Source organism: Centrocercus urophasianus, unplaced genomic scaffold (assembly GCF_019232065.1).
Source record: "Centrocercus urophasianus isolate 14NV4802_14NV808 unplaced genomic scaffold, USGS_Curo_1.0 seq_23, whole genome shotgun sequence".
NCBI classification, from domain to species: domain Eukaryota; kingdom Metazoa; phylum Chordata; class Aves; order Galliformes; family Phasianidae; genus Centrocercus; species Centrocercus urophasianus.
In genome coordinates this window covers 18,566,982-18,592,345 of record NW_024884789.1, presented here as the reverse complement: position 1 = coordinate 18,592,345, position 25,364 = coordinate 18,566,982, and the positions used below count along the sequence as shown (strand labels likewise).

Below are 25,364 nucleotides of genomic sequence, written 5' to 3'. Positions count from 1 at the left end.
AAGGAGAGACACGTGTAGGGAACCATGGCCCCCGCACCCAAGAGGCACTGGCCACCCTCATATCAGAAACCTGGGAGGCCCTGTGCAGCACATGGGGTGGTCTCAGCCCTTCAACACTCCGAGCACATCAGCCTCAGTGAGAAGCAAGCTCCAGCTGGAGCCTCAGGCCCAGGGCCTGAAAGTGCAGCTCCCAGTATCTGCATCACCCCCAGTACCAGAGTCACCTCATCTCCATGGAGAGATGATGACAACAGCTTTAACCCGGGAGCAGGGAGCCCATCCCCCCGCTGCACATGGGTAGAAAGAAAGGAGCAGAGAGGGCTTTTTGCTGCAACGTGTTTATTATGTGCCAAAAACTACACCACAGCTTACTCCACGCGTCTGTAGGAGAGTGCAGTCTTGCCTGCATATACTACAATGAGGTAGAGACTTCACACACAGCTTCACGAAAACCCCACAAAGAGCAGCTGGGATATGCAACAATGCAACATCAGCTCAGCAGGAGAGGGAGAAATTATGACACTGGTTCTTTGGCACACAGCTTCTGATAGAGGGGAAAGTAAAAAAAAAAAAATCTCAAATCCCAGCAGCATTTCAGTCGACTGCACCATTACTTCATACATTTCTGAAACAAAAGGAAGAGTACTTGTCCCCTCTAAGAGAAAGGGCTCCTATGAACCTCCATCCGTCCGCCGAAACGCAGCCCTTTTTTAGCTAGTTACAAAAGGAAAGTAAGTCCTGTGACTTTGTGATTAAAAACCTCTATCAACCCCCCTTAAGTGCAACAAACTATTTAAAACTATATACAGCAGCTCAGAGATCATTTATCCGGTCCAGTTTCAAATCCAGAAATCCTGTCCTGTTTCTGTTGCAAACGCCTCGATTTACAACTTCCCACCAGCAGCCCCCAGACACAAATTGCAATAATGTTAAAAGCTGCCAGGAAAGAAAAATCTCTCATTTCAAACGACTTAAAAACTGTTTAAGAGTGTAAAAAGGAACTGGTAAAAACCCTTGAGCGTAAAATATGAAATATGATTTGGTTTAAATGAAGAGCAAAGTCTCCTTGTTGTTACAGTAAAAAACGCCAGCTGAACATTCAGTTTATGCCGTTCAGATGGGGGTTAAATGAATGGAAAGGCACTGTATGGCAACTGCAAAAAAATGGAGCCAATGAGACCTGCATTATTACCATCAGTATTGCAAGGAATGTAAAAAAGCGCCTTTAATAAATAAAAAACCTAGGTGAAGGCATCTGCATAAACACCTTCTCAACACGCGGCCCTTTTTGCTTCTCGTCAAACTAGGAACCAAAGTCTGGGAACTGCAGAATCGCTCGAGGGGGCACTTCCCCCCCTCAAAAACCCCAAACAAAACCCGACAAAATTCACTGTGCATTAGTGCAGAAACAAAAAGACCAGCAAGTGCAAACGTGAATGTAAGATTTTCCCATTAGTCCTCAGGAAGCGCGTTCCCAGCCTGGGTCTGGCACCAGCAGGCACGCTCGTGCGCTCTCCACTTGGCAGGTTAACAAAAGGACTTTCCCCCGCGCCCGCGCCCCGACCGCCGCTTTAGCTGGAGTCCCCGTTCTTCTGGTTGCGCATCAGCGGGCGGTGGTGACGCAGGACCTCCATGGAGTGCTGCCAGTGCCAGCAGGAGCGGCAGAAGTACTTGAAGCAGATCTGCAGGGAGAGAAGGGAAAAGAAAAAACACCGGTCGGGATGGGCTGAGAGCCCCCTGGGCGCTCCCACAGCCGGCACTGGAGAGCTCCGAAGCACGGGGCTCCCGCTTCAGCTGCCCGTCCACAGCAAGGACAACACGCGACCCCGAGGACCTCAGCTGTGAGGAGCAGAGCCTGCGCAGCCACGTGGCACCGCCAGCCTTACCTGGTCCCTGCAGAAGAAAGGGCCAGGCTGAGCACTGCAGACTTGGCACATGGAGTCTTCCAGGTACGGGTCGATCTGAACCTGCACCAGAAACCGGGCAGTCAGCACAAATCACTGGGCAGGCCAGCAGGACCACCCGGAGCAGCCCAGAGGGACGCGGGGCCAGGCGGTCAGGGTGCTACCAGCAGTACCACCCATCACCTGCACGTTCAGCCCTCCAGCTGCCCCGCTCCTCTCACCTTTTTAGTAAACTTGGTCGTTTTGATTTCTACAAACGCAGCAGTCACTGCCTTCAGGTAGCTGCGCTGGTTGTTGAAAGTGACGCGGCCAGACCCTGGGAGAAGCCAGAGCACAAGTGTTAGTCCAAGCCAGCAACCAGGGCTGGGAACCAGAGGGCAGGAAGCACTGAGTGGCTGGGTAGAATGCGACAGTGCTCCCAGGAGCAACAGCAAGCTCCACGCCTGCACCTGAAATAAGCTGGTGCTGAGACAGCTCAGCAGCTTTTATTTTAAGCCTCCCACTCATCCCGTAGTCTTGCATTTTGCATCCTCACTGGCAGTCAGCAGTACTCCTGCACCACTTGTTTCCAGCCAAGTTTTATTACACTGCAGAAAAACCAAGCCATGCTTACCTACAAGTTCTCTTTGTTAGCCTAAAGGAGCTCTGACTGACACAACGCCCTGTGTGCTGGCAGCTGGAGCTGAAGACATTACTCAGAATATGGTTGTGCCCTGTCCAGGCCCCCCAGCCTGTCCTGCAGTGCTGGGTAGATGCCAGGGGTTGCTCCGGGCATTAGGCTGTACATAAGAATCACAGCTGGGCTCTGGGGATTCTTTTCCCTAAGAAGGTCATGCACACCCAGTGGGACCCTAAAAGCCACCCAGGCAGCGGCACTCTTTTGACTCAGAGGGCTTATGGCCCATCCTGAAACTCCTCAAGACCACAGTCAGGCACTGATTTATCACACAGCCTGCCTCCAGAGGGATCATCCCCTGCTTGAGAGCACTCAGCATGAGGCAGGTTGCTGCCCTAATGAGCCTGCTGCCAATCCAGAGATAGTTAGGGGAGTCTGGGGCAGTGTCTCAGCACAGATTTCAGCCAGCCTTAAACCAAGTGAAAGCACAGTTCATTTGCTGATCTCACGTTGCTACAGCTCTAATTCTGCTGAAGGCTGAAGCACAGATCTGCTGTTCAGAGCCAGAGATTTCTCTGGAAGGAGCAACCTGAGCTCAGCACAAGGAGGCTTCAAGGTTGTGCTCTAGGCCCTCACTTTACCAGCACAGAACAGCTTGTTGGGCAAGGCTTCAAGATTTCATCCACAGTCTTAAGGGAACTCAGAGCTTGCTTAAAGTCTCTGACCTCCATTCCCCACTTCTCACTCTCCACTATCCCCCAGAAGCCACTTCAACATCTAGTACCACAAGCATATCCTAAACCCAAGCCTTGGGCACAAACCTTGACCAGAAGTCTGCAAGCTGTGTAAGGACAGCGCTGCACAGCACCTCAGGATCAATTGGCAGTTGACTGGCTGTGCGCAGCACTGAACCAGGGCAGAAAGCCCTTCAGCAGTGCCTGAAAAGGAGTCAAAAACCTCAAGCCACTGGAGAATAACCCAGAACCTTCCTGTTGCCAGGCTCTGTCAGCACACCCGAGGCTTGACTTCCATCCCTACATCCTCGTGGGACATCCACTCCCAGGGATGGCTGCCTGTCCTGCTGGCTGCTTGCTCATCAAGGGAACAAGCAGCAGGCACTGCTGCAGCCTGAGCATCTCCAAGTGCACCACAGTGGGGTAAGCACTCACCAATGGGGTACTTGTGCTTGTCCGTGTCGATGCCAGCGTAGATCACCCCTCCAAACAGGTCACACATGACAGCTGCCAGGGCCTCTGCATTCAGCATCCCATGCAGAGCCCCCACAAACACCGTTTTGCTGGGATCCAGCCGCTGGGAGGGGCTGCGCACAAAGTTACTGTCTGCCAGCACCCACGGGATCACCTGCACCTGAAATGATGCACAAGCAGGTCAGCCAGCCAGCAGGAACCAGCCCAGGCCTTCAAGACTCAACCCCCAGTATGCAAATGCCTCTTTCATTATTGCTGTTCAGGGTCCACATCCAGGGCACAGCAGCTCTGGAGCTCTAGCTGCGAGGAGAGCACACACACCACCACCCTGCTCTGCTTTCAGACAAAGTGGAATCCAAAACACCAGGCCACTGGGGCTGGCAGCCAGGGAACAACCCATGCATGACCAATTTCACCTACTGCCCGCACCTATGTTCCTAGCTCAGAAGCCTATTGTTGAAAGGGATTGACAAAACCACCCACCGCCAACTCCACCAGGAGCTTCCATCTGCTAGACAGCTGATACAGGGCTCTGAAGAGGAGCGGCTTCTGGCAGAGCTAAATCACCAGGCACAGAAGTGCTGCCAATAGCCAGACAACAGAAGAGCTGTCTGGAGTGCAATTAGTTTGCGCCTGTCTAGGTGAGAGTTTGAATCTTGATTCTTTAAGTCTACAAACTTGTGAGCAGTACCTGATCTACATTTAAGGCCTCGCTCCCGCACAGGGCAGCAGCTGTGGGATCTAAAGTATCCGCCTGCAGTAAGCACCAAAAATCATCCCTTCTGCAAGCAGGCAGGTTTAATAAAGATCAGAGCACAGTAAGCATCGGTGCAAAGCAAGGGCAAGCAGAAGTGATGGGCCTGCTCACCTCTTTGCAGCGCATCCTGCGGCTGGACATCTTGAAATAGTACTCACTGAGCCCGTCGGGGCTCAGCAGGTCCTGCGAGCATGCCTGCAGCAGAGCACGCACGGACTTCTCTGATTCAAACACCAGGTAAACGTATCCTTTGGAGGTAAAGGTAGAAAAATAGCATTAGGACTGTGGTGAAGGACAAAGAGGATCACCTCACTTTGCAGATGCCTTCAGAACTGCTCTCAGTACTTTCAGTGTCTGCACCGCATCTCTGTCGCTCTGTCCAACCCCTTCTTGCAGGAGGCTGCTGCTCAAGTACCACAGGCAAGATCCATAGTGATACAAAGAGCTGAAGAAAAGCCTACCTCTCCATCAGAAGATACCTGTGCTCAAGGTCATGTGTGTCACAGACTCCTTACGTGCACAGCCACATCTAGATGTGACAAGGGGCTACAATGGGCCTGGCCACAGCACAGGCTGCAGCAGAGTAGGTTTGGCTCCACACATCAGACGTCTAAGCCCAAGAACTTCAATGCAGAACTTTACTGTCAGTGCCAGCACCCTGCACCTCGCATCACTCTGGTGATCAAGCAAGACCATTAGATACTGCCAGCCTATAAACCAGTCACTATGTTTGTTATGCTGTAGCTCCCTACTGCTTACACATCAACCCAACAGCTTCAGGATTTAGCCACAAGACTGTTCAACTCACTGGTACCCACAGCCTTCTGCAAACTTTTGCATTTACCGCACACACTTTACGCCGAGGGCGCGCGTCTTGAGTGCTTGCACTGGCAGAGAACAGCAGCTACCACCAGAGCAGAACGATCCCACAGTGGGCTCCAGAAGCACCAACAGGTGTTTTGCAGCCCAGTGCTTCAACCCATCCCTGCTAGGGACAGGCCAGAAGTGAGAGTGCTCTGCAGCCCTGGTGCTGACTCAAGTGAGAGTGAGACGTTTACCCCAAGGTGCTCTGTACCATCCAGTCACCAGCATGCAGCCATACCATCCCAGCATCTGTGCTGTAACATAGCATGGGAAAAAAGTAACCCTACCGTGTCGCTATTACCTTTAGGCATATTACCTTTGGGAGGGCAGCGTGGGTGTTTGCCATCCTTACCAGGCCACTGCACACTCAGTGAGCCAAACGCACGGAAGGTGTTGATCAGTCCAACTGCATATGGGAGGAGAGAAGTCAGTGTCCTTACAGACAGCAATGCCCCCGTATTGCTTCAGCTCCCTGCCTCCCCCACGAGCTGCAGGGGCTGGCAGCAGCACCCCAGGGAGAACAGAAGCCCACCTGACACCCAGCCAAGGCCAGAGCACGTGGATGCAGGTTGCTCACCTTCTGTGATGTCCCACGGAACTCCCCCCAGGAACACTTTGCAGGAGTAGACAGGGTTCTTGTAGTTTCTTGGGGGCAGCTGCCCACTCCAGGTGCAGGTCGCTTCATTCACAGCTTGGACAAATACAAGCAGAGCTCAGAACAGGAGCACACATCTCCCACTCCCCCGTAAGACTCCAAGCAAACACCTACAGCTACTGAAGCCAGCTAAGACCCACTATTTGAATTACCTGCTGCTTGCCTGTGCAGCCTGGCTTCTCTTTCAATACTGAAGGGATCTTCTGGAGAGTCCAGGAGATCCCAGGAAGGCCACGCAGAAGCTCCAGGCCATCTTTTTGATGCACTGGCTGGAGGAGAAGTGACTGTAGCCAAGGCAGCTTGATCTTGATCCATCCGTGATCCCACTCCCATCTTGAGGGGGTCTCTTGACACCCCACTGAGGGGCAGAAAGGGCAGAGGTGGGGAGATGCGAAGGCTCGACTGCAAGAAAAAGCCCACATAAGAGCCAATCTTTCAAGCAGGACACAGGAGCACACAGACTGGGTCAGCGAGACAGACACTCGCCTTGCTTGCTGGCTTCCAAATTTAGCTGCACTTCAGTGAGCTTGAGCAGCTTAGACCCAATTTACTCTAGAAAAAGTGGGCCTACAGAGGGGTGCAGTCAAAACAGAAGGGCAGTAAAAGGCACAGAATGGAACTCAAGAGGAGCCCAGGCTGGAGGCAGCCGCACCCACTGATACTGTAGTCCTGCACACCTGCACTCTCCAGAAGTGTGGAGAGATGCCACAAACCAGAGAGCCAGGCTGCAGAGAGCAGACACAGGACCCAAACTTACAATCAAGTCTGAGAGGTGGTCAGAGCCCGAGCTGAACCCGCTGGTGTCCGAGTCAGAAGGGCTGCTGGAACGCGAGTCCAGGAGGGAGCGGGAATCCAGGCGGGAATTCCTCAGTGCCGGCGCAGAAAACTTCTCTGATATGTCTGAGCCAATGGGGTCTAGGGGCAGGAAACCCAGTGGGGGCTTCCCCAGGACGTTCCCCAGAGGGCTACTCAGCATGCTGAGAACTGCAAGAGACAAACAGCCCGTGTTTTTGAGGTCAGACTTACGTACAGGGGACAACAGACAAGTATACAACAGACTGCTTCCCCACACAGTAGGGCTTCTCTTCTGCTGTGGTGGAAAAAGGTAAGAAAATGTCTTGCTATGAAGCCAGCAGAGCGCTGGAACATCCAGGGGTGCTCAGCTCCCAGCACCCTGCTCTGCAGGCCAGCATGAGAGAGAAGGCAGCATGCACTTGGCCATACAGTATCCCATGGGGGCACGGCCCCAGCCAGCTCTATTCAAGAGGAGCAAGTCTCAGCAAGCTGAGCATGTCCCCAAACCCAACAAAAAGAGCAAAGCATTCAGAAATGGTTTTAATTATTCAGAGGCTGCAAAACAAGGCAGGCTGCAAAACAAGGCAGCCTGCCCTGAAGCTTTCAGTTTTCAGGGAAAAGAGTTTGGGATCCATTTGAGAGCCTCTGAACTACCTAATGTCTTAACCCAGGTTTTCAGGAGCTCTTGTACAGAAGGAGTAACAGTTTAACACAGTCCCCACACCAGGTAAGTAACAGAAATACACTATCATACTGAGGTACACTACAGTCAGTAGACACCAGCATCATTCCAGTCGGGGAAGCTGCCCAAAGCAAGAAGTGGGGACACACCTGCCCCAATCTCCATACCTGCTGGAAGCTGGCATCTCCAGTCTCATGCTATGCAATAAAGGAATCTCAAAACATCAACAGAAAACCCAGTCTGGCACAGTCAGGTTCCCAAGAAAATTACTTAAGACAGAACTGGTCCACAGGAGCTCACTGCTTGATCCACAGCATTCCCCCGCACGTTGTAGGGCTTCATCCCTTAAACTTACCCTAGCAGAGGCACCAGCCCCTCCCCTTCCACACTTCAGCCACAGCACAGGGCTGGACTAAGCACTGTGCCAAAAAGGTACTTGGAAACAGACCGTCTGCATGGTAAAGTAACAGGGAGCTTTTTGAATATCCGCTCGACCCCCCCTTCAGCAGAACTCACACCCAAACCAGCAACTATCAGAGCAAACCCCAGCCACAGAAAGCCTCAGCAGTACTTACAGTCAGCAGAGCTCAAGTGGAGCAGCAGCAAACTGAGAGCTGCTGCAGGCAGCTTACGGCTGGGAGGAGGCTGCTCCCTCCTTGTCACAGCACAGAGCAGGGCAGAGCATCTCCCAGCCCAGGCAAGCTGTGCTACGCTGGTTCGCCGACTTCTCTGAAGCCACGTGATTGCATTTAAAAATACAGCCAGCATATTGTTCAAGGGAGACAGCTGAATTTGTTAAGCAGGCTCAAAAATTCGATTAGTCACTAAACACTACAAGAGTCAGAGCGAAGCAGCCGATCCCATGACCCAAGCCTCAAGGCTGGCAAACACTGCAGCGTTGATGCCCTCCTCCCAGCAGGCAACACAGCCCTGCAACTCCACTCCTGGTCACAGCACTACCTTTGAAGTCACAAGAGCAGCACCCCAACCAGGTTGCAGCAGTAAGGGTTCAGGGGCACAGCAGAAGCTGCCCAATTGTTCTGGGGAGATCAGTAGTTTCACCCCTATTCATGCCATCACACTGACTTGCTAAAGCCTCTGCTTCTGCATTTGCTCCCAGGATTGCTGGGAAGTCACTGCAGCTAGGAAAACAGTAGGAGCAGAGGGAGTTCCTGAGAGCAGTGGGACTGCTGGCCTTTTAAGGGGTCAAGTGCTCTGGCATCTGAGAAGCACAGGGCAGCTGAGTTCAACACCTACCACCAAGTTGGCTACAACCAATGTCTGGTTCTGAAAGCACTGGCATCCTGCTGTTAATACAGATGGATTTTATTTACTCCAGAAGCTTCCTACCAGCTCTGCATGCTGAGCTTCTGGGAGACTCCACAAGACCCCAGATGGTCCAAGGGCTTGGCAGAACACAGCAACCCTCAGGGACATGAAGAGGAAGAGCTGCAAACCAGGCTCAGCGCTTGCTCTTCTGCATTTGTCAAGCAATCAGGTTGCATCCCCTGGAGCCAGCCTCTGCAGGTAGCCTAGGAAACACTGGCACTAGAGACCAGATCTCGTTTCCCTCTGCACATCTCCGCTGCCCCAGAGTACCCAAACGCAGCCAGCTCTAGCTCCCAGCACTCAGATAATTTGGGCCACTCAATAAAAACACCATTCTTTCCGGGACATTGCCTTGCCCGTCCCTCCCTCCCTCCTGCAGAAAAGGAATCTTGAACCATCTTTAGAACATAAGCAAGATGTATCAGCAATTTCTGGTATCAAGAGCATCCCTGGAGATCCTGAAGTGGAACAGCAGACAGATAACACTTCCCCCTCCCCCATCCCCCCACATAGTCTGAGGAGTGAAGTACAAGCAACTAAATATTTTTCACACTTATGCTGGAAATTTCAGTCTGAGGGTCAACATGATTCCCATCTGCAGCAGCACCAGCATCTGGAGCACAGCGTGTCACAGAAACCTTCTGGAACTTTTCAGATCTCTGCTCAGAGCTGCAAGAGAGGCACATGCCAACCCTCCGTTGCAGGGGACAGCAAAACCAATAGCTTTTAATAGAAACTCCGCTCTGACTTTCGACTCACTGCTGCAGCTCTAATGACTGAATCCAGAGCCAGCGTGCTCCATCTCAGAGCGCATCAGCCAAACACTGACAGATTTAAAAGCAGTCTTGACACCAGTGTGGCACCATTCCATACAGCAGGTGCTCAGGTCACTCTCTAGAGAATGAGCATCGGAAGATCTAGTCCTGTTCCTTGCTGGAGCTTCTCCTCGCAAATGCCATCAGAGCAGCACTGGTGCAGTGTGCCCTCTTCACTCCTGCATCATCTTGGGGATCTGAGCCACAAACATCTTGAATCCATCACACCCAAGAAGTACGAGCCACACGTTTCACAGCAGGAGCATACAGCCACAGGCCCAGCTAATTCTGTCCTGTAGACCCCAACTCACCCCTTAACTCTGCTCATCAGCCACTGAGCTGCCACATTTAATGTGAACTTATCCTGCCTCAAGCTCCACCAGAGCAGGCTGCAGTTGGTGGCGCACCCCCTGGGAAAGGAACCCCAACAGCAAGACATCCGATAGCCAACACAGCCATCTCACTTTTTACTCTTGCATACTCCAGCTATATTTGCAAAGTAATGTACTTGGCATTAAAGACATATGGCTTTCTTCCCTGCACACTACAATTTACAGCCACTTCAGGATTAGACCTTCCTGGTAGTTTAGACCAAGTACATTTTACAAGAAGCAGACATAAAGATGAGCCCCACGTAGCCAGGCTTACTACTGCTAGCAGTTTAGGGAAGGACTCTGGTCTAATAAAAATATTACCACCATACTGATAACAAACAACACTTGATCACCTTGAGTAAGACCTTAAGATAAGCACTGGTGATTGAATTCTTCCAAGCAATAAGAAGCTCTGCCACTGTTGAGCTGTACTCCCACCGATGACCCCTGCCTCTGCTTCAGGCTCAAGAGACCACACAACAGAATAAGTACAGCGGCACCTCTGCTGCACAGTGCATCAGTTCCAGACAAGTCACCTAGAAAATGAGCCCTGCCCAGTGCAATAGCACTCACATCACACTTGTGTCCTTCTGCTCAAGATCTTCCCAACAGAAACGCTACTCTCAGCCCTCCCACAAGCACAGGTAACCGTGGGTACATACAAGACACTCCTGCTGAGCCCAGCAGTATGCCAGGCTCAGGATCTCCGCATCACAAGCATGCAGGTGCCAGACATTTCTTGATGTGTGTGCATGAGACAGTGCTTTTGGCAGTGGCACCAAGCACTAGATGAGCACAGGCACCCACTATTTGAAGTCGTGCTCTAAATACATATTGCAGCCTTTGAAAGCTTGCTGCAGGGTAGGAGAAAGCCTATTTAGGAGGGACCAGAACTTGCATGAGCAGGTCAGCAACACCAAGCCCTTCATACGGTTGCTTCTGCAGGCTGACAGCACCAGCAAGGTTAAAGAAAGGGTCATTTTGGTCTCCAGATACTACTCACACTGCAAGCCTGCCCCACTGTCCTCGCCTCCTTGTGGACACAGGGGTAAAGAGCTGAAGAGGACAAGCAGGGCAGAAGAGGTGGCTTTCAGAGCCACCATGCTTCTATTGCTGACACCTGCTGTGCCGAGGGGTTGCAGAACCACGGACACATTTGAGGGACAGTGGCAGAGGAGGGAAGCAGTGTGATCAAGGCCCTGGACACTGAACACAGTGCAGTTTCTTTGTCATTTGTCAAATAAGCCTGTACAGGGGAAAAAAAGGCTGATGTCCCAAACAATAGCCTGCTGCAGTTCCAGAAAAACAGCTCGTCTGCAGTTTTTACTGCCCGGCCAGACTCTACCCTGGTGGGATGGGAAAAGGCTGAATGTTTTAGTCAGCCAAAAAGCAGCACCTCCTACAGACACTAAGCAGCTTCATGGCATGAGAAACATTTGCATGTCTGAAAGGCAAACGGGCACCTTAACTACCTCCTACAGCTACAGCCTCCGTAGTCACAGCAGCGATGCAGCCAAACAAGCTGCCAGAGCCAGTTCTCCCCCTTCCACCACACTAGCCTGCTCACCACAGGGATGGAGCAATCCACACTGCAGACCAACCCAAAGCCAAGTTCTAGCACTTCTTGCCTGCATTCACTGAGCCTCACACTGCCTGGGGGAGCCAGAACACCTGCAGCCACAGAAAACAGAAACGAGCAAAATCTGCAGCAGACAAATGCTAACAACAAAAAACCCTTCCTCACAAGCCAGCAGCCAGAGGACATGGAGGTGGAAGGGGATTTTGCAGTCCTGCGTGTTCAGAGCTCACCAGAGCCAGACCCAGCACCACTGATCTGAGCTTGGATACCTCCTGCTCAGAGGACTGGCTCAAATCCTCTTCATTTCTCTATGCTCCCATGACTCCAAATTGAGAAAAATCACTGCTATTATGGGAAGAGTCACCTGAAGTCAGACTGTAACATCACAACAGAAGTCTCAGTCATCTCACACCAAATGCCAACATCCAAGGAAAGCAGTGTCCAGATCTGCAGATGTGATCTGTCTGCAGCCAACGACATCTAATTAGTAACTATCACACAGCCCTTTTTGTTTCTGATCTACAGAAGAGGAACCTCTGCTCTGACAGATTCTTCATTTGGGACAAAGAAGCTGCCTGAATATCCTCAGTTCTATTTCTGGTTTGCGACAAATGAGGCAGGGGAATAAAAAAAAATGCAGCATGATCCCACAGCTGAACCACAGAATTAGAGTCAGGACACCTGAGGTCTATTCTTGGTTCTGGCACCAACGTGCTAAGTCACTTCCCCAGCAGGCCCTGAGAAATGGAAACAGCAGCAGCAGAAGCAGAAACAGAGGGCTATTGCCTTTTGCCTATTGCTTATTAATGTCTGTGAGCACAGGTCCTCCTCCTGCTCTGAGCGAGCAGGACCTGGCTGACAACAAGCTTGACTGCTTCTTCAGGCAGGGAATTTAGTATGATATTTCTGGGAGGAGAAAACAGATGCTTAGGGTAGATTTAAAATCAGTAGGAACGGTAAATACAATTCAGGATTTTACAAGTGTGCAGGCAAGACTCATTAAGCAGGCTGCCACAACTGTGTCTTTAAAGAGAACAGAACACTGAAATACAGCAAGGTCTAACATGTATCAATCCCAAGAGAAATTTAAAAGTCAGCATATTCAGGTCAAATACCACACAACAAACCTCAGATTCACAAGCCTCGAGAACAAACACTTCTATATTTAAGCACTAAACTCCTCTGAATTATCTGCTGCAGCATCCAGGGTGCAAATTCTGCAGCATGTGTTAGCTTCTGTGATAACAAGGCTGAGGCTGACTCATTTTCATTGCTCAGCTGCATCACAGTTTGTGGGGGTGTCAAGTCGATCGGGACAGCAGCCTTCAAAAAAGTTCCTCAGAGGATGTCTGGGTGAGGCAGCAGGCTGCAGCAAAGGAAGAGCAACTCAAGGCAGGCTGCGGTCCCAGTCACAAGCCTGAGCTGGCAGCAGCACAGCCATCACCTGTGATTCAGCGGTTTTGCCAGCATCTAAGGGAGCACATGGAACAGAGGAGCTCCGGAGGAGGCAGGCACCAGGGCAGAGACACGGCACTGGCTGGAGGGGCTGTGTGCAGCAGCAGGGCACCGTCCCCGTCCTGCTTACCGAGTCCCACTAGTTCGTGTGCTGTGGTTGCAGCTCCAGAACCACCGTGCTTTTTGGGAGCAGATATTTCCAAGCCAGCTCAGTGAGACTCTGGTGATTTACTTCAAGCCTGTGGCCAGGCAGGGTCAGAGCAGCCACGCTCCAATAGCTTTCTCTCTGCTCTGGACAGCTGCAGCATGGATGAGAACTTCCAGAAGTCCCTTCCAACCTGACTTACCCCAAAAAACTTGGAGACGACCAGCCAAGAGCACTGCAGAGGGATCAACTGGCCCCCTCTTACAGCAACAGCACAAGAAGTCAGCTTGGAGGGATTTCAACTGCCACAAACTGACCAAAGACTCCCTGCTAGCTCACCTATGTCCCCAGTGCCTCAGCAGCAACAAACAAGAATCATCCACAAACTAGAGCCAAAGGTGGCAGCAAATCAAGCCTCTCACACCTCTGCCCAGCAAGCATCTCTTCCACTGCTCAGACATCCAGTGGCACACAGGTTGGAAAAAGACCTACCTGCCTTATTTTGCACAATGAATATTAACCTTGCACTCATCTGTTACCTCCAACAGCTAGGCAGCAAGAGCCCCTCGGGATACTCTGAGAATTGCAAGACATCCTTCCCCCCAGAAGGAAAGAGACTCTTGGTGCATCCCTCCTCCTGCATGCTGCCTCCAGCGCAAGACAAGAGCCCTGATTCACTTCAACTCTTGCTGGATCTAAGCAGAGATTTTGGTTATGTTTCTGGTAAGTTGCTCATTTACTTGCTTTCTCTTTCACAGCATCAGCACAAGTAAAAACAAGCCTGTTTGGAAGAAGCTGCTCAAATGGAAGCTCTAAGAGCTAGATTAAGAGCAACTTCCACTAGAAACCAATTGCAGACTCAACATTTTGATACTTCTTTTAATTATTTGATACATACTTTATTCTGCTAAGGATCAAATACTGCTGCTACAGGAGCAGCCTGCATTTGTCAAGTGCTCTGGGCCTTCTATTCCACAGCATAGCCAGCAGCTGGGAAATCAGCCCATGAAGTCCAGAGGATATTTCAGCAAGAAGTGTACACTGAGCATCCTCACCGACTGTGCTCTCCAAGAAGCCCTACAAAAGCTACTGAGGTGTGGGGCAGGCTTTAAGTAAGGGCACTGCATGCATACCGCTCAAGTGCAACCGCCATAGAGGAGACCACAAAAGCCAAGCCAGCTCCCAGCTTTGAGCTCTAGATATCCTCAAATATAAAGTAATGCAACTGTTTGCACTCCACTCCGCAAGGCTGCAGATGACACCAAGCTGAGCAGTGCAGTTGATACGCTGTAAGGAAGGGAAGCATCCAGACGGACCTGGACAGGATGGAGAAGTGGGCCCATGTGAACTTAATGAGGTTCAACAAGGCCAGTGCAGGGGGCTGCATTGGATCGGGGCAATCCCAGGTATTTACACAGACTGGGGGAAGAGCTCCTTGAGGGCAGCCCTGCAGAGAAGGACTTGGGGATCCTGGACATGAGAAGCCAGACATGAGCCAGCAGTGTGCGCCTGCAGCCCGAACGGTGACTGTGTTCTGGGCTGCATTAAGAGAGGAGCAAGCAGCTCCAGCCCTCTAAGGACAGTGACTGCTGCATTGGGCTCACTAGCAGCGGCCATGCTAGACTCATCAGCAACACTCACCGACCTCAATCCTGGTCTGTGCCACAGCTACAGAGTAAGTACTACCCCACAAAGAGCTGGGTGCTTCCTGCTTCCTTCCGCCAAAGCTAACCAGAGCTGGAGAATGGGATTTCTCAGTTGCCTGCTGCCATGTATATGGTATTCTAAGAACAGTTTGAAAGCAGCCAGTCCTGTCCTGAGGGAGCAGCTCACAAGTGTCCCTCACTGCTTACAAGACATTAAGTCACGAGTCCATGGAAATAGCTGTGCTTCTTCCTGTGCAACATTTTTGCCTTTCAAGAGACATCTTCCTTCAGGAGATGGGGTTCTGCCTGGTAGACTCCAAGCAAAGGCTTCAGCTCTCTTCCAGGCAATGCACAACAGCTTGCTTGCATCTCTAGCCCAGAAGAGTTCAAGCAGCCACAGATAATCAGTACATTCATTTTTGCTGAAGAAAAAAGTTGCTGCGCTGTAGGAAGCAGAAAAATTGAGGATTGAGAAGAACTACCTCAGCTCATTTCCCAGCACTGGAGCTGTAACCTTGCAGGATGAGATGGCAGTAGAGGGTATCTATGCAGTTGGAGCTGCAGCCTCCAGAGCAGATTTAAGATTAAGGTGAAATCTGCTGCTCCACCAGGGTGATGCTTAGGAATTTGGTGACATTTAAGAACTGCTTATCTGTTCAGGTCATCCATACCCGAAAAGGGTGTTCGGGTAGGCAAAGCCATCACCAACAATTTCCCAGAGCACTGGTGGCAGCATGCAGTGCTGTCTCAGAGGCTGGAGATCTCCTAGGGGAGGCTGAAGGAACAAGCTCGTTCTGTTTACAACGACGGGAAGGAAACAAAAGGCTAAAACTGACCAGAAGCACTGCTCGCATCTGGGCCAGAACTTCTCAGGCAGTAACCAGATGCAACACAGTTATCAACAGGACAGAGACCCAGACCAAGCTCGGGGGAACAGCACAAAAAATTCCTCTCGTGCACCTACTAACTGCTAAGCCCCACTTTAACAGACCGGTTCTAGGATACCTTCCCAGTAGGTAAGCCTGCCTGTCCCACACAAACCGAAACTAACCCTATGCAGGATGGACCAGGCAAGCCAGCCCAAGCTGCCAGCAAACACTGTCCAGGGAGACAAGAAATTCATACGTGCTGCTCGTTCATTCATGCTCAGATGCTGCTGTCACCAGTTCTTGGGGCAGGAACTGAAATGACACTGCATTTGCTTGTGCTCCTGTAGGAACAGGGGAAATAAAGGGTACCACCAAGGGCTGTCCCACATCACTGGCCTCTGTAAATACAGAACTCGCTGCCTCGCTGCCTGATGTGGGATATACTTGAAAGAAGGGGAAATGCTGCCTCAAGAAATGCAGCTGGGATCCCAGGACTGGAAGCACTTGAGGCCTGTTTCCTGCAAAAGCCCCTCCCTAGGCCACAGAGCCGCTGTCTGTGGCTGGATGAAGTACCTCCAGCCTGACAGATCTAGTGGCAGCAGTGGGCTTGATGTGCCTTCTCTGCTATGAGACAGCAGTTCACTCCTACAGCCAATAAATGCAAACAGCTTCAGCCTGCAGCAGCTGCCGCCTCCCAAAGAGCTCTCAGACACCAGCTTCAGGGACTGTCAGTGCAGCTGGCACGCTCTCAAGGGCTAAGGACACATCCTCAGCGCATTACGGCACTGCACCCAGAAGGAAGGCATGCTGCAAACAGCCTGGTCTGCACACGGGCATTTCAGCATCCTCGTGGCAAGGGGGACAAGAGCATACAAACCACCTTTGCTACGCCTTATCATGGCACCCAGTCCTGCATCGTGGCGTTGCTCAAGGTGCACAAGGTGACACGCAGAAGGTCTGCAGCCAGCAGGTCCTTCCCTTTGGCTCAGAGCTCTGCACTCCCAGCAGAGGAGGTACCAGCTCATCAGTACTCAAGCACAGGCGCTGCAGGGGATCACATTAGCAGTATTTTTAGCCTGATTGTTAGGTTTTTACATTTAAAAAAAACAAAACAAAACAAAACAAACACTTCTACACTTCTAGCCACCTCCCTATGGGTCTGTACAGCTGAGTCACTGCTGAAACCTTCCAATGGTTGGATGCCAGCAGCACAGCAACACCATCCTTCCCCGGCCCCTAGACACAGCTCACTGTTGACATCCTTGCTTGCTTGCAGGACACCCCAATGGAGATGCCCAGGCTGCAAGGCCAGGCATCAGAAGCACCAGACATGGCAGCATCCTGCTTACATCCTCCCCCTTCCAGCCACAGCACAGCTAGGCCACCTGTAAACATCAGCTGCTGGGACCTGTATAGCTTTCAGAGACAGGAGCTCCGCAGCCTTTCTGGGGAGGCTCCCAAGGAGCTCTGTGTTGCTACTCCAGGACCTTCAGAGAGCAGAAGCTCTGGCTCCGCAGACGTGGGAGGTGTGGGCAGGCTTGAGCAACATAGCAGCCATGCACAGATACCAGCATTTCACTTTCCTACAGTTCTTGAAGCAGGAAATGAACACATAGACAGGCCAACAAGCACTTCTGGCCTCACCACCACACATCCCGAAGGCAAATGCCATCTCAAGAGCATAACAGCTTTTGCCACACAGCCCGAGATTCCTCTGGGGGAAGGAGCACAGTTGCATTTGAGCTGGTTTACACCCCAGCCATCCCCACCTCTTGTTCTAAGAGAATACTAGAAGTAATACATGATGGAAACTGAAGTTATTGGTGCAGGTGCCTTAGGACAAGCTGTGCACAGAGCTCCTCATTATCCCATGTTTCAGCAGGCAATGACTGAAGGACACGTAGCAAGAGCATGGTATTCTCTTGCTCATTAGGGGAAGCCCTGAGGACCATGTGCTACAGCAGAGCAAGGCTAGAGCTGCTGCAGCTTGACTGTAACAAACCTGAGCACCTGTGCTAGGGCTCACACTCCAGCTTGCATGCCCTGCCTTCCAGAAACTGGCTGTGGGTAGTCCTGGAGTTATTTACATTCCTAACAGCAGCAACTTCATGCCTGGAGCCTCCTGTGTCACCCCGATCTGTGCAGAGATGCACTGCCCTTTTAACAAAGCAGCAGCACGCTGCTATAAAGGGATGAGTTTCTGTAGCAACCAGGCTGAACTTGTACAAACTCTGCCAAAGCACTAGATCTTTCCACGGACTGATACTTGAAAGAGCACAGCAGTGCTTGCAGAGCTGCTCTTTACAGCCCTGTGGGGCTGGAAAATAAATTAATCCCTCGCTATCACAGCCAGCACCCCACAACCAAGTTTGTGCACACAACACCCCTTTCTCCTCCTGCACACCCACAGCTTTACAGAGGGCTGGTGCTTCTGCAAGAGTTCTGACTCCTGCATGGTGCTGGGTACTCCCAAGAGCTCCCTACCCCACCAGAATGAAGAGAGCAGACTGGGCAGGACTGAGGGAAGGGCAAGGCAACAGCAAGGCCACTATCTCACAGACAGCTGATCACACAGGTTTGCACTGGACCACAGGAGTTAAAACAACAAGCCATTCTGCTGTGTCTCCTCAGAGCAGTCATTTAGAGGAAGCAGGAAAGGGTCTCTCCAAGTGCTGCAGGCAGCTGGGCCCCAGAGGCACAGCCAGGTGCTGCCATGGCAAGGGGGTCCCTCTGCAAGCACACACCCTGCCAATCACCAAGGATTTTTGCTGGCTGCAAAGTTGAGCTCTGCTCACAGCTGGCATGCTCAGCTCTTAAGGCACCACACCCCCAACCCACCCAGGGAGAATGTTCCTGCTCTGTTGCATTATTCCTCTGCCAGCCCAGGCACTTCTGCATGCAGTGAACAGACAGCAGAGCAAAAGGGGCTGTGGCACAGCTTCCCAACTCAACCCTGTCCTCACCACATTACACAAGCACTAGAGGTTGATAAGCCCCCACCGGTAGCTACCAGAACCTATTACACTCAGCATTAGCTTAAAACAGGCAAAAAATAATGCAAATTAATCCCACAACTGTTGCAGCATGTATCAGCAGACTCACCAGATTGTGGGCTGGTTTGTGCTGCAGCATCAGAGTCCTGGGTGCTCCAAGGTCTGTCCCACCCTGTAAGGTTAAGGGACTGCAGGCCAAGGCACAGGTCGTTGGTGTCAGGGAGGCCACGGGAAGACTCTTGCGTGGATGTGGGGAAAAGCATCCTGCTCGCCACTGCTTCGTCAGAGTCCTGGAAGTCTGCTCAGATGGAGAACAAACAGAAGCTGGAGAGTTCAGGGCTGTTTTTTTCTTTCAGGAGTTTTCCAAAGCGTTAAGCCCCACAGCAGGTCTCGTGCGGCTCTGAAGCTGCTGCCACCACAGCCAGCAGTCGCACCCCAAAAGGGAGGGCCACCATATGTCCAGGATCTAGCCCCCCCACCCCCCTCAGCCCCTCCACCTTCCTATCCCGCCTGCATTACTGACTGGGTCAGCATGTGACCAGGCTGCTGATGCTTACTGTGCTGACAGTGACGTCACTCAGCCATGCAACAGAACCGCATCAGCTCTTACAAGATAGAGGTAAGAAGAAAGGATGGATTCCCCCAAAAGAGAAGGCAGCAGGCAGGAGGAGGGAAGGGGCACAGCTCCGGTAAGCCAGGCAGCACAAAGCAGAGCTCCACAGCACAGCAGACAGCAATCCCCCCAGCAACGACAAAGCAGACAGTTAGTTTGAGTGCTACCCAGCTCTCCCGTCCCCGCCTCCCTTCCACCCACAAAACCCAAAAAACACTTTAGTCCTGGACAGCCTCCAGCTGCTGGCTCCAATTCAGAGCCCAACGCAAAGCTTCACAATTCTGCTAGCATCATCTGTTCGGCTCAGCTCTGCCACTCTGTCACCCTGACTCTGCATTGTTTACCACTGAGTAACAAGGATAACCTTCAAACCCCCCACCCCCCTAAACTACTGAGAGGGAAGCACATTATCCTGCTCCAGTCCTTATGAGTGCAGCACACCAATCCCACTTCCCAACGGGATTTTCCACGGCCTATTTCCCTTCCACCCGCTGGTCTCCCCCATCCCTCCCCTCCCTGCACAAGCCTACGGTACAGGAGACAGCAGGCTCCTGCCTCAGTTTAAGCCTGTGCCAACAGCCTAAGGAAACACAGCAGGTTCATAGCCTGCAAATTCCAGCTTAGTGTGGGATCTGGGGGCTGATGAAACCACACGATGCTCCAAAAATCTGAGTCAGAGGGTATTTATAAGCTGGCTCCTTGGTAGTGGCAGCTGTCTCCTCCTCCCCCTGCCCCCTTCCCTCCCACCGTGCCATCATATGCACAACCTGTGCGTGCCACTCGCAGCTCCAGCCCATCATGTTATCCCTCACGTGCCATCTAAGACACCCCAGTGTCCTCTTCCACTCACCCAGCACCAAGGTGAGGCCCTCACTTTCATCCTAAGGTGGTTTCAGGAGCCCAAGCTCCATGGTTAGGACGTGACACGGTAAAACAGCACAGGACTTGGCTAGGACAGCATCCACAGGTTCTCCTGCTCCCCTAGCACTACCAGGGCAAGCTGCAACACCAACTCAGCCACATTTCAACCAAGCACCCGTAACAGCACTGAGTATTTTTCTGACAGTATCACACTGCATCTTCAGCTGGGTGTTTTACTGCATTAGTTCCTCTAGTACAGTTTTCACTTTTGGACAGGCCCTAAAAGCATTAGCAACCCAGCTGTAGGGAGAAGAGGACAAAAGCACATTGCTTAGACAACTCAGTTCCCACAGCAACCACAACTCACCCATATGAATATGCAGCATTCCCGCTATTATGGCAGCGCACAGCGCTCTGCTCGCGGCCCTGGCAGGAGCGGGCAACCCTCCCTCCCTGTGGTCAGTAGGATCTCATCACCAGGTTCTCTACCATCTTCAAGATCAGCCCCCATCACACAATATTCTGGCAAGCAGGACACGGGGCAGAAAGGATTCATTTCCTACAGAAATTTGGCCCAAACAATCGCAACCTCAAGTCAGATGCGAGTACATGCCTACCAAATATTAGTTTCACTTTGCAACCCAATATAGCCCAGTCCAACGCTTTGCTGCAGCCTTTTCCAAGCCACACAGCCAGCTTCAATCATTGCAACCTGGACTTCTCCATGGAGCTGCCACTGGAACCCAGCCACACCGGCAGAGGGAATTGCATTGCTGCACTGGGCTTGTGCCTAAGCCAGCTGGGTTTTGTTTCAGTAGCATTCTGGGGCTCTTAGCACAAGACCTCTTAACAAGCTGCATCTCAGCACAGGTCAGCCCTTAGGTTCAGCCCCACCAGCTGGCTTACACAAGCTGCAGCCAGCTGTCCCCCAGCCCTGCACTTCCCACTCAGTCCAGCCTAGACAGATCCCCAGCTGGGCTAGGGAACCCATGTAGTTAAAGCCATGCCACCAGGAGTTAGTTTTAGCCTGGCTCCTTTCCCCAGTCTGGTACGCAGTGTGGCTGCACCAGCCAGGCATTTGAAATAGGAAAGTACTTAGGAAATTACAACTAAGCCTGCATGGAGAAAACAAGGCACTGAGCTTGAAATGCGAGGAAGAGGAGAAAGTAGAATGATTAAGCACACCTGCATTAAGCACAGGCTGCAGCCACATGGAGGTCTCCCTGCCCTCCCACTCATTTCTAGCAGAGCACTGATAGAGGTTTCCACAAACAAGGCCCTTGAGAGTAGGGCATACATACACAACCAGGCTGCAAAGCAGATAGGAAGGCTCTGACACCCCAAAACATCTTGCTGTGCAGCAGCATTGCCCAAGACTGACCTTTTAAATCCAATCCAGCAAAGTAGGAGGTAAAGTGAGCATTTCTAAGCCCAATTGGTCACAGCAGAAGCACCCTTTTGCATCTTTTATCCCTACGGTTTCAAAGGCTAGGAGTTGCATCCCTAAAAATTAAGCTTCTCAAATATGATTTGCACACAAGACTAAAACAAATCTTCAGCGAAAGCCTTTAGAGGATGAGCCAATGGTACTTCTCAGGTACAACCAGGGATCAGTGGGGGCTTAGGAAAGCTCTTGTTAGGCATAAACCTACTAAGTGCACAACTAAGCATCTTCCCTGTAATCTGGAAGACTCTGGAAGTAGGGAAATTTGGTGCCACACGAACCATCTCTTTGAAGGCATCTGCCTTATTTCGGTAACCACAAGCACCTGAGCAGATAGCAACCAACAATTTAGGAAGCTACACAGGGCTGCAACTGATCTGCTGCTTCACCTACCTCAACAAGCAAGGGACTGCTGTAGGACAACTGCATCAAGACTTGAATGACTGAGCACCTCACCAGCACAGCAGGTCAGGAAACCTGCTGGATCTCCAGCACATGGGATACATATATATGTCAAAGGCAGTAGGCATTGCCTCTTTCAGGGCACACAGGTACCAAGTTTAGCTATCCCAGCTTTGCATACCAGGTATACAGCATTTATTTGGGGAAAGCAGAGCAGCCCTCAGTACAACCTGATAGCAGCTTTGCTGTAGATGACACCCTGCTGAGCTCAAGTAAGGGGGGCCACATTCCAGATGACCATTTACAGCATTTTGTCCCCTCATTCCAGGTGCCACACATCCAGTGCTCCTGGCATGTATGCTGGTGGCTGCAGCTGTGAAGAACACAAGCACTCACATTGTAGTACCATGGAGTACTTTGTGGGTGGCTGAACAAGAGATGCCATTAGCTAACTGCAATTGAGAGTGGGCAGGAAGCAGATTTAGTCTGTTTGCATTTGTCCTTTAGTTTTTCTCAGGTAAAGCAGATACTTGGAATCATTAAGGGCTGATGGGCCACACCAGCAGCTTTACACACACCTTGGCACCTCAGGCCACTCCCACCCATGGAAAACAGTTTAAGCATCTCAATCCCCTGCACAATGGACAGTCGATTTACAACAAAATAATGGCTATATTTGGAGCATTTGTTAGCCATCTTAAGCCTGCTCACTTTAGTTGAAACTCCACTCAGTTTAGCCAGGTGAGCAAACAAAGGCTAAAGAGAAGGAGCTTTACTCACTGTTCTACTTAATTAAGCTGGACACTGTGCCTACAGAACAGGCTGGCAATTTCCAAAGTAATTTCCAAAAGTTTCCACCCAGCAACACCTGCTTTCAAGTCTGGCAAATAAATCCACTTGAAAAAGCTGTGCAACAAGAGCTACCTAAAGATTGGCTTTGCTCACCTCCCTATCCAGACTGGGCTGAGCACACATGCCACCACAGTGAGGAAGCAGCCTTTCAGGCTGGTTCTCTGGAGAGAAGCAGGTCTTTGGAAGCAATCCTGTCTTCAAAGCCACCAGACAAGTTCCACAATCACACTGCCACACTTGCCAGCACCAGCCTGACCTGAACCTTATGTTTGGGAAGCTCCAGAAGGAAGCACCCATAAGAACCACACAACAGTCAGGGCCTGAAAGTCTTATCATTTTGACAAGGCAATTAAGTTAATCAAGGAACATCATCAACTGCAAAGTTATCTTTAACATTAGGTATGCCCAAGTAAGTCTCCAGCAGCAGTCCCTCTGCTGTATAGTTCTGCCCAGAGCTGGATAACTTTCCAAATGCGTCAGAAATAAAAGCACCAATCAGGCTTTTGCCATATGTTACTTAGTCTGACATCATTCTGACCCACACACCTTGACTCCATATTAGCAAAAGGCCATGAACTCCTGCAGTCCCTCCTTCACCATGTATAATCCTCTTACTGTTGAATGGCATTGCTTAAACACATCCAATCCAGGATAAATTTAGTTTGACCTGAGGAAACAACTGAGAAGCTTGAGGACTACAAATAGATTTGAAGTGCAAGGATTTCCCCTGCTGGAGCACATCCCTTCCAAGAAACTTTACTCAGTCCCCAACAGAGGCACCACATCCCAGCAGCATCATAGGTTTATTACTCCCTTACCCTTCCAGCACATCAAGGCCAGATGCAATACTGACAGCTACAGGGGACAGAAGAGTCTGACCAGTACAACAGCAGCCTCTACGACAGAATTAATACCACTGACCTGAATGAGTTAATGCTCACTACATAACCACTCAGAAACTGACAGCATATCTCCAGAGCTGTTTCACTAGCCATGCCAGGCATAGATCCCTACCTAGAAGAGAACAATCCACACTTCCTCTGGCATTTCTGCAGTGCCACTGCAAATCACATGCTCAGATCAGCCCTTGGTGAACGGAGCTAACAATACTCAGGAGATTAAGCTGCAATGCAAGTTACCTGGCAGCAGTCGCTGTGCAAGTTCAGAACAAAACTGCACTATGCAAGCAGCCACCAGACACCAGTTTCACACTCAGTTAAGAAAGCCTACCACCAATAGCAGCTGCAAGTGAATCCTGTCTGCCTACAAGGTTACAATTGGTGAGGTTTTCCCTTTACTTCCCATTTTGCTTCGGGACACATCCAGAGCACCAGCTTGCTTCCAGTAATGGCCGGAGCACTTACTGACCCCATAACTCAGGCAGGAACAGCAACCTCTATCCAGCACCCAGACACCAGACTGTGGGCAAGTACATTTTCTGACAGACCTCACCCACTCTAAAGGGTCAAGAGCACATCCTTCAATTACACTGAAGTCTGGGCCCGGCACTCCTCGCTTTGGCAGACAGCCTCCTGTTCTGAGGCAAATCAAGCGCACAGCAAAGCGCTCCCACTGCCCCCAGCCTGCAGGAAGCAAGGCCTGCCGCACTACTTCCACAGCTACGTCACCTGGCAAGGCTTCACGCTTGCTTTTTGTGATGGGAGTGGTGCAGACACCACTGAAGTCCAAAGAGTTGTCCAACATGGCATTTATCCTGCGGAATATATCTGCATTGCTGCAAGTGGAAAGGGCAGGGGCATCTGGGCTGTCCCAGCAGTCCTTTATGCTCCTCCCTCTGTCTTCCTTCTGGAAAGAGAAGGAGCATCAGTGGCAAGCAGGGCAGTGAGTAGTAGCCTGCTTTTAAAACCTCTATTAGCTTTAGGTCACTTCACCATCCAGGTTTAGGAACAAGTTTCCCATTATCCGTTGGCAGTCACATGGACAGGGCGCCGGGCACAACGGTGAACCCCCCGCCCGCGGGGCCACCCCCAAAACTCTCCTCAGCAACCGCTTTCCCGCCCAATCTCCTCAGCGCCCCGCTCCCGCCCAGCGCTCACCCCACCGCCCACGTGCGAAGTCACGTGACGACGGCGAGCTCTCCCCCTTCCTTTTTTCCTCCTCCTCCCACCCTTCCCCCCAGCACCGCGCATGCTCGCTCTTTCCCTCACCGGCGCGAACGCCATGAGCGCTGCCGAAGGGGGGCGAGTCTCGAGGGAGCGGCTACAGGCAGCGCCCCTCCGCCCCGCCGGGCTTTTATGGGCCGGCGCGCATGCGCGTGGCACCGCCTCGCGCCCCCTCGGGCCGTTGCCCCGCGCCCGCTGGGGAGGTGCGGCGCGCGCAGCTGTGCGCTCAGCCTGGCGTGCAGTAACACCTGGCGGCCACCCAGGCTCCCTGCCCACACTGAGCAAGTGCGGCTCGGCTTGGGAGGGACCGCAAGGATCGCGGAGCTGCAGCCCTGCCGCGGGCTGCCCGGGGCCGCCCGTCTCCTGGTCGCCTCCAGGGATGG

General features: G+C 51.6%; 1 protein-coding gene across 4 annotated transcripts; it reads right to left on the bottom strand.

Annotated features, from left to right (window-relative positions):
* Window positions 1–333: 333 nt before the first annotated feature.
* Window positions 334–25,057, bottom strand: CPEB1 (cytoplasmic polyadenylation element binding protein 1). 4 transcript variants are annotated; one of them, XM_042824656.1, is made up of 12 exons: window positions 25,027–25,057; window positions 24,487–24,664; window positions 18,796–18,984; window positions 6,762–6,988; window positions 6,157–6,406; window positions 5,927–6,040; window positions 5,651–5,755; window positions 4,597–4,733; window positions 3,690–3,888; window positions 2,126–2,220; window positions 1,887–1,967; window positions 334–1,682 (listed from the first exon to the last, which is right to left on the bottom strand). In XM_042824656.1, the coding sequence occupies exons 1-12, from the start codon at window positions 25,039–25,041 to the stop codon at window positions 1,572–1,574; spliced, it is 1,701 nt and encodes a 566-aa protein (XP_042680590.1). In that variant the 5' UTR covers window positions 25,042–25,057; the 3' UTR covers window positions 334–1,571. The 4 variants fall into 4 exon arrangements, with proteins under 4 accessions (XP_042680590.1, XP_042680592.1, XP_042680591.1 ...); XM_042824658.1 differs by having other exon boundaries at window positions 5,666–5,755; window positions 25,027–25,056; XM_042824657.1 differs by lacking the exon at window positions 25,027–25,057 and adding an exon at window positions 24,751–24,801.
* Window positions 25,058–25,364: the final 307 nt, after the last annotated feature.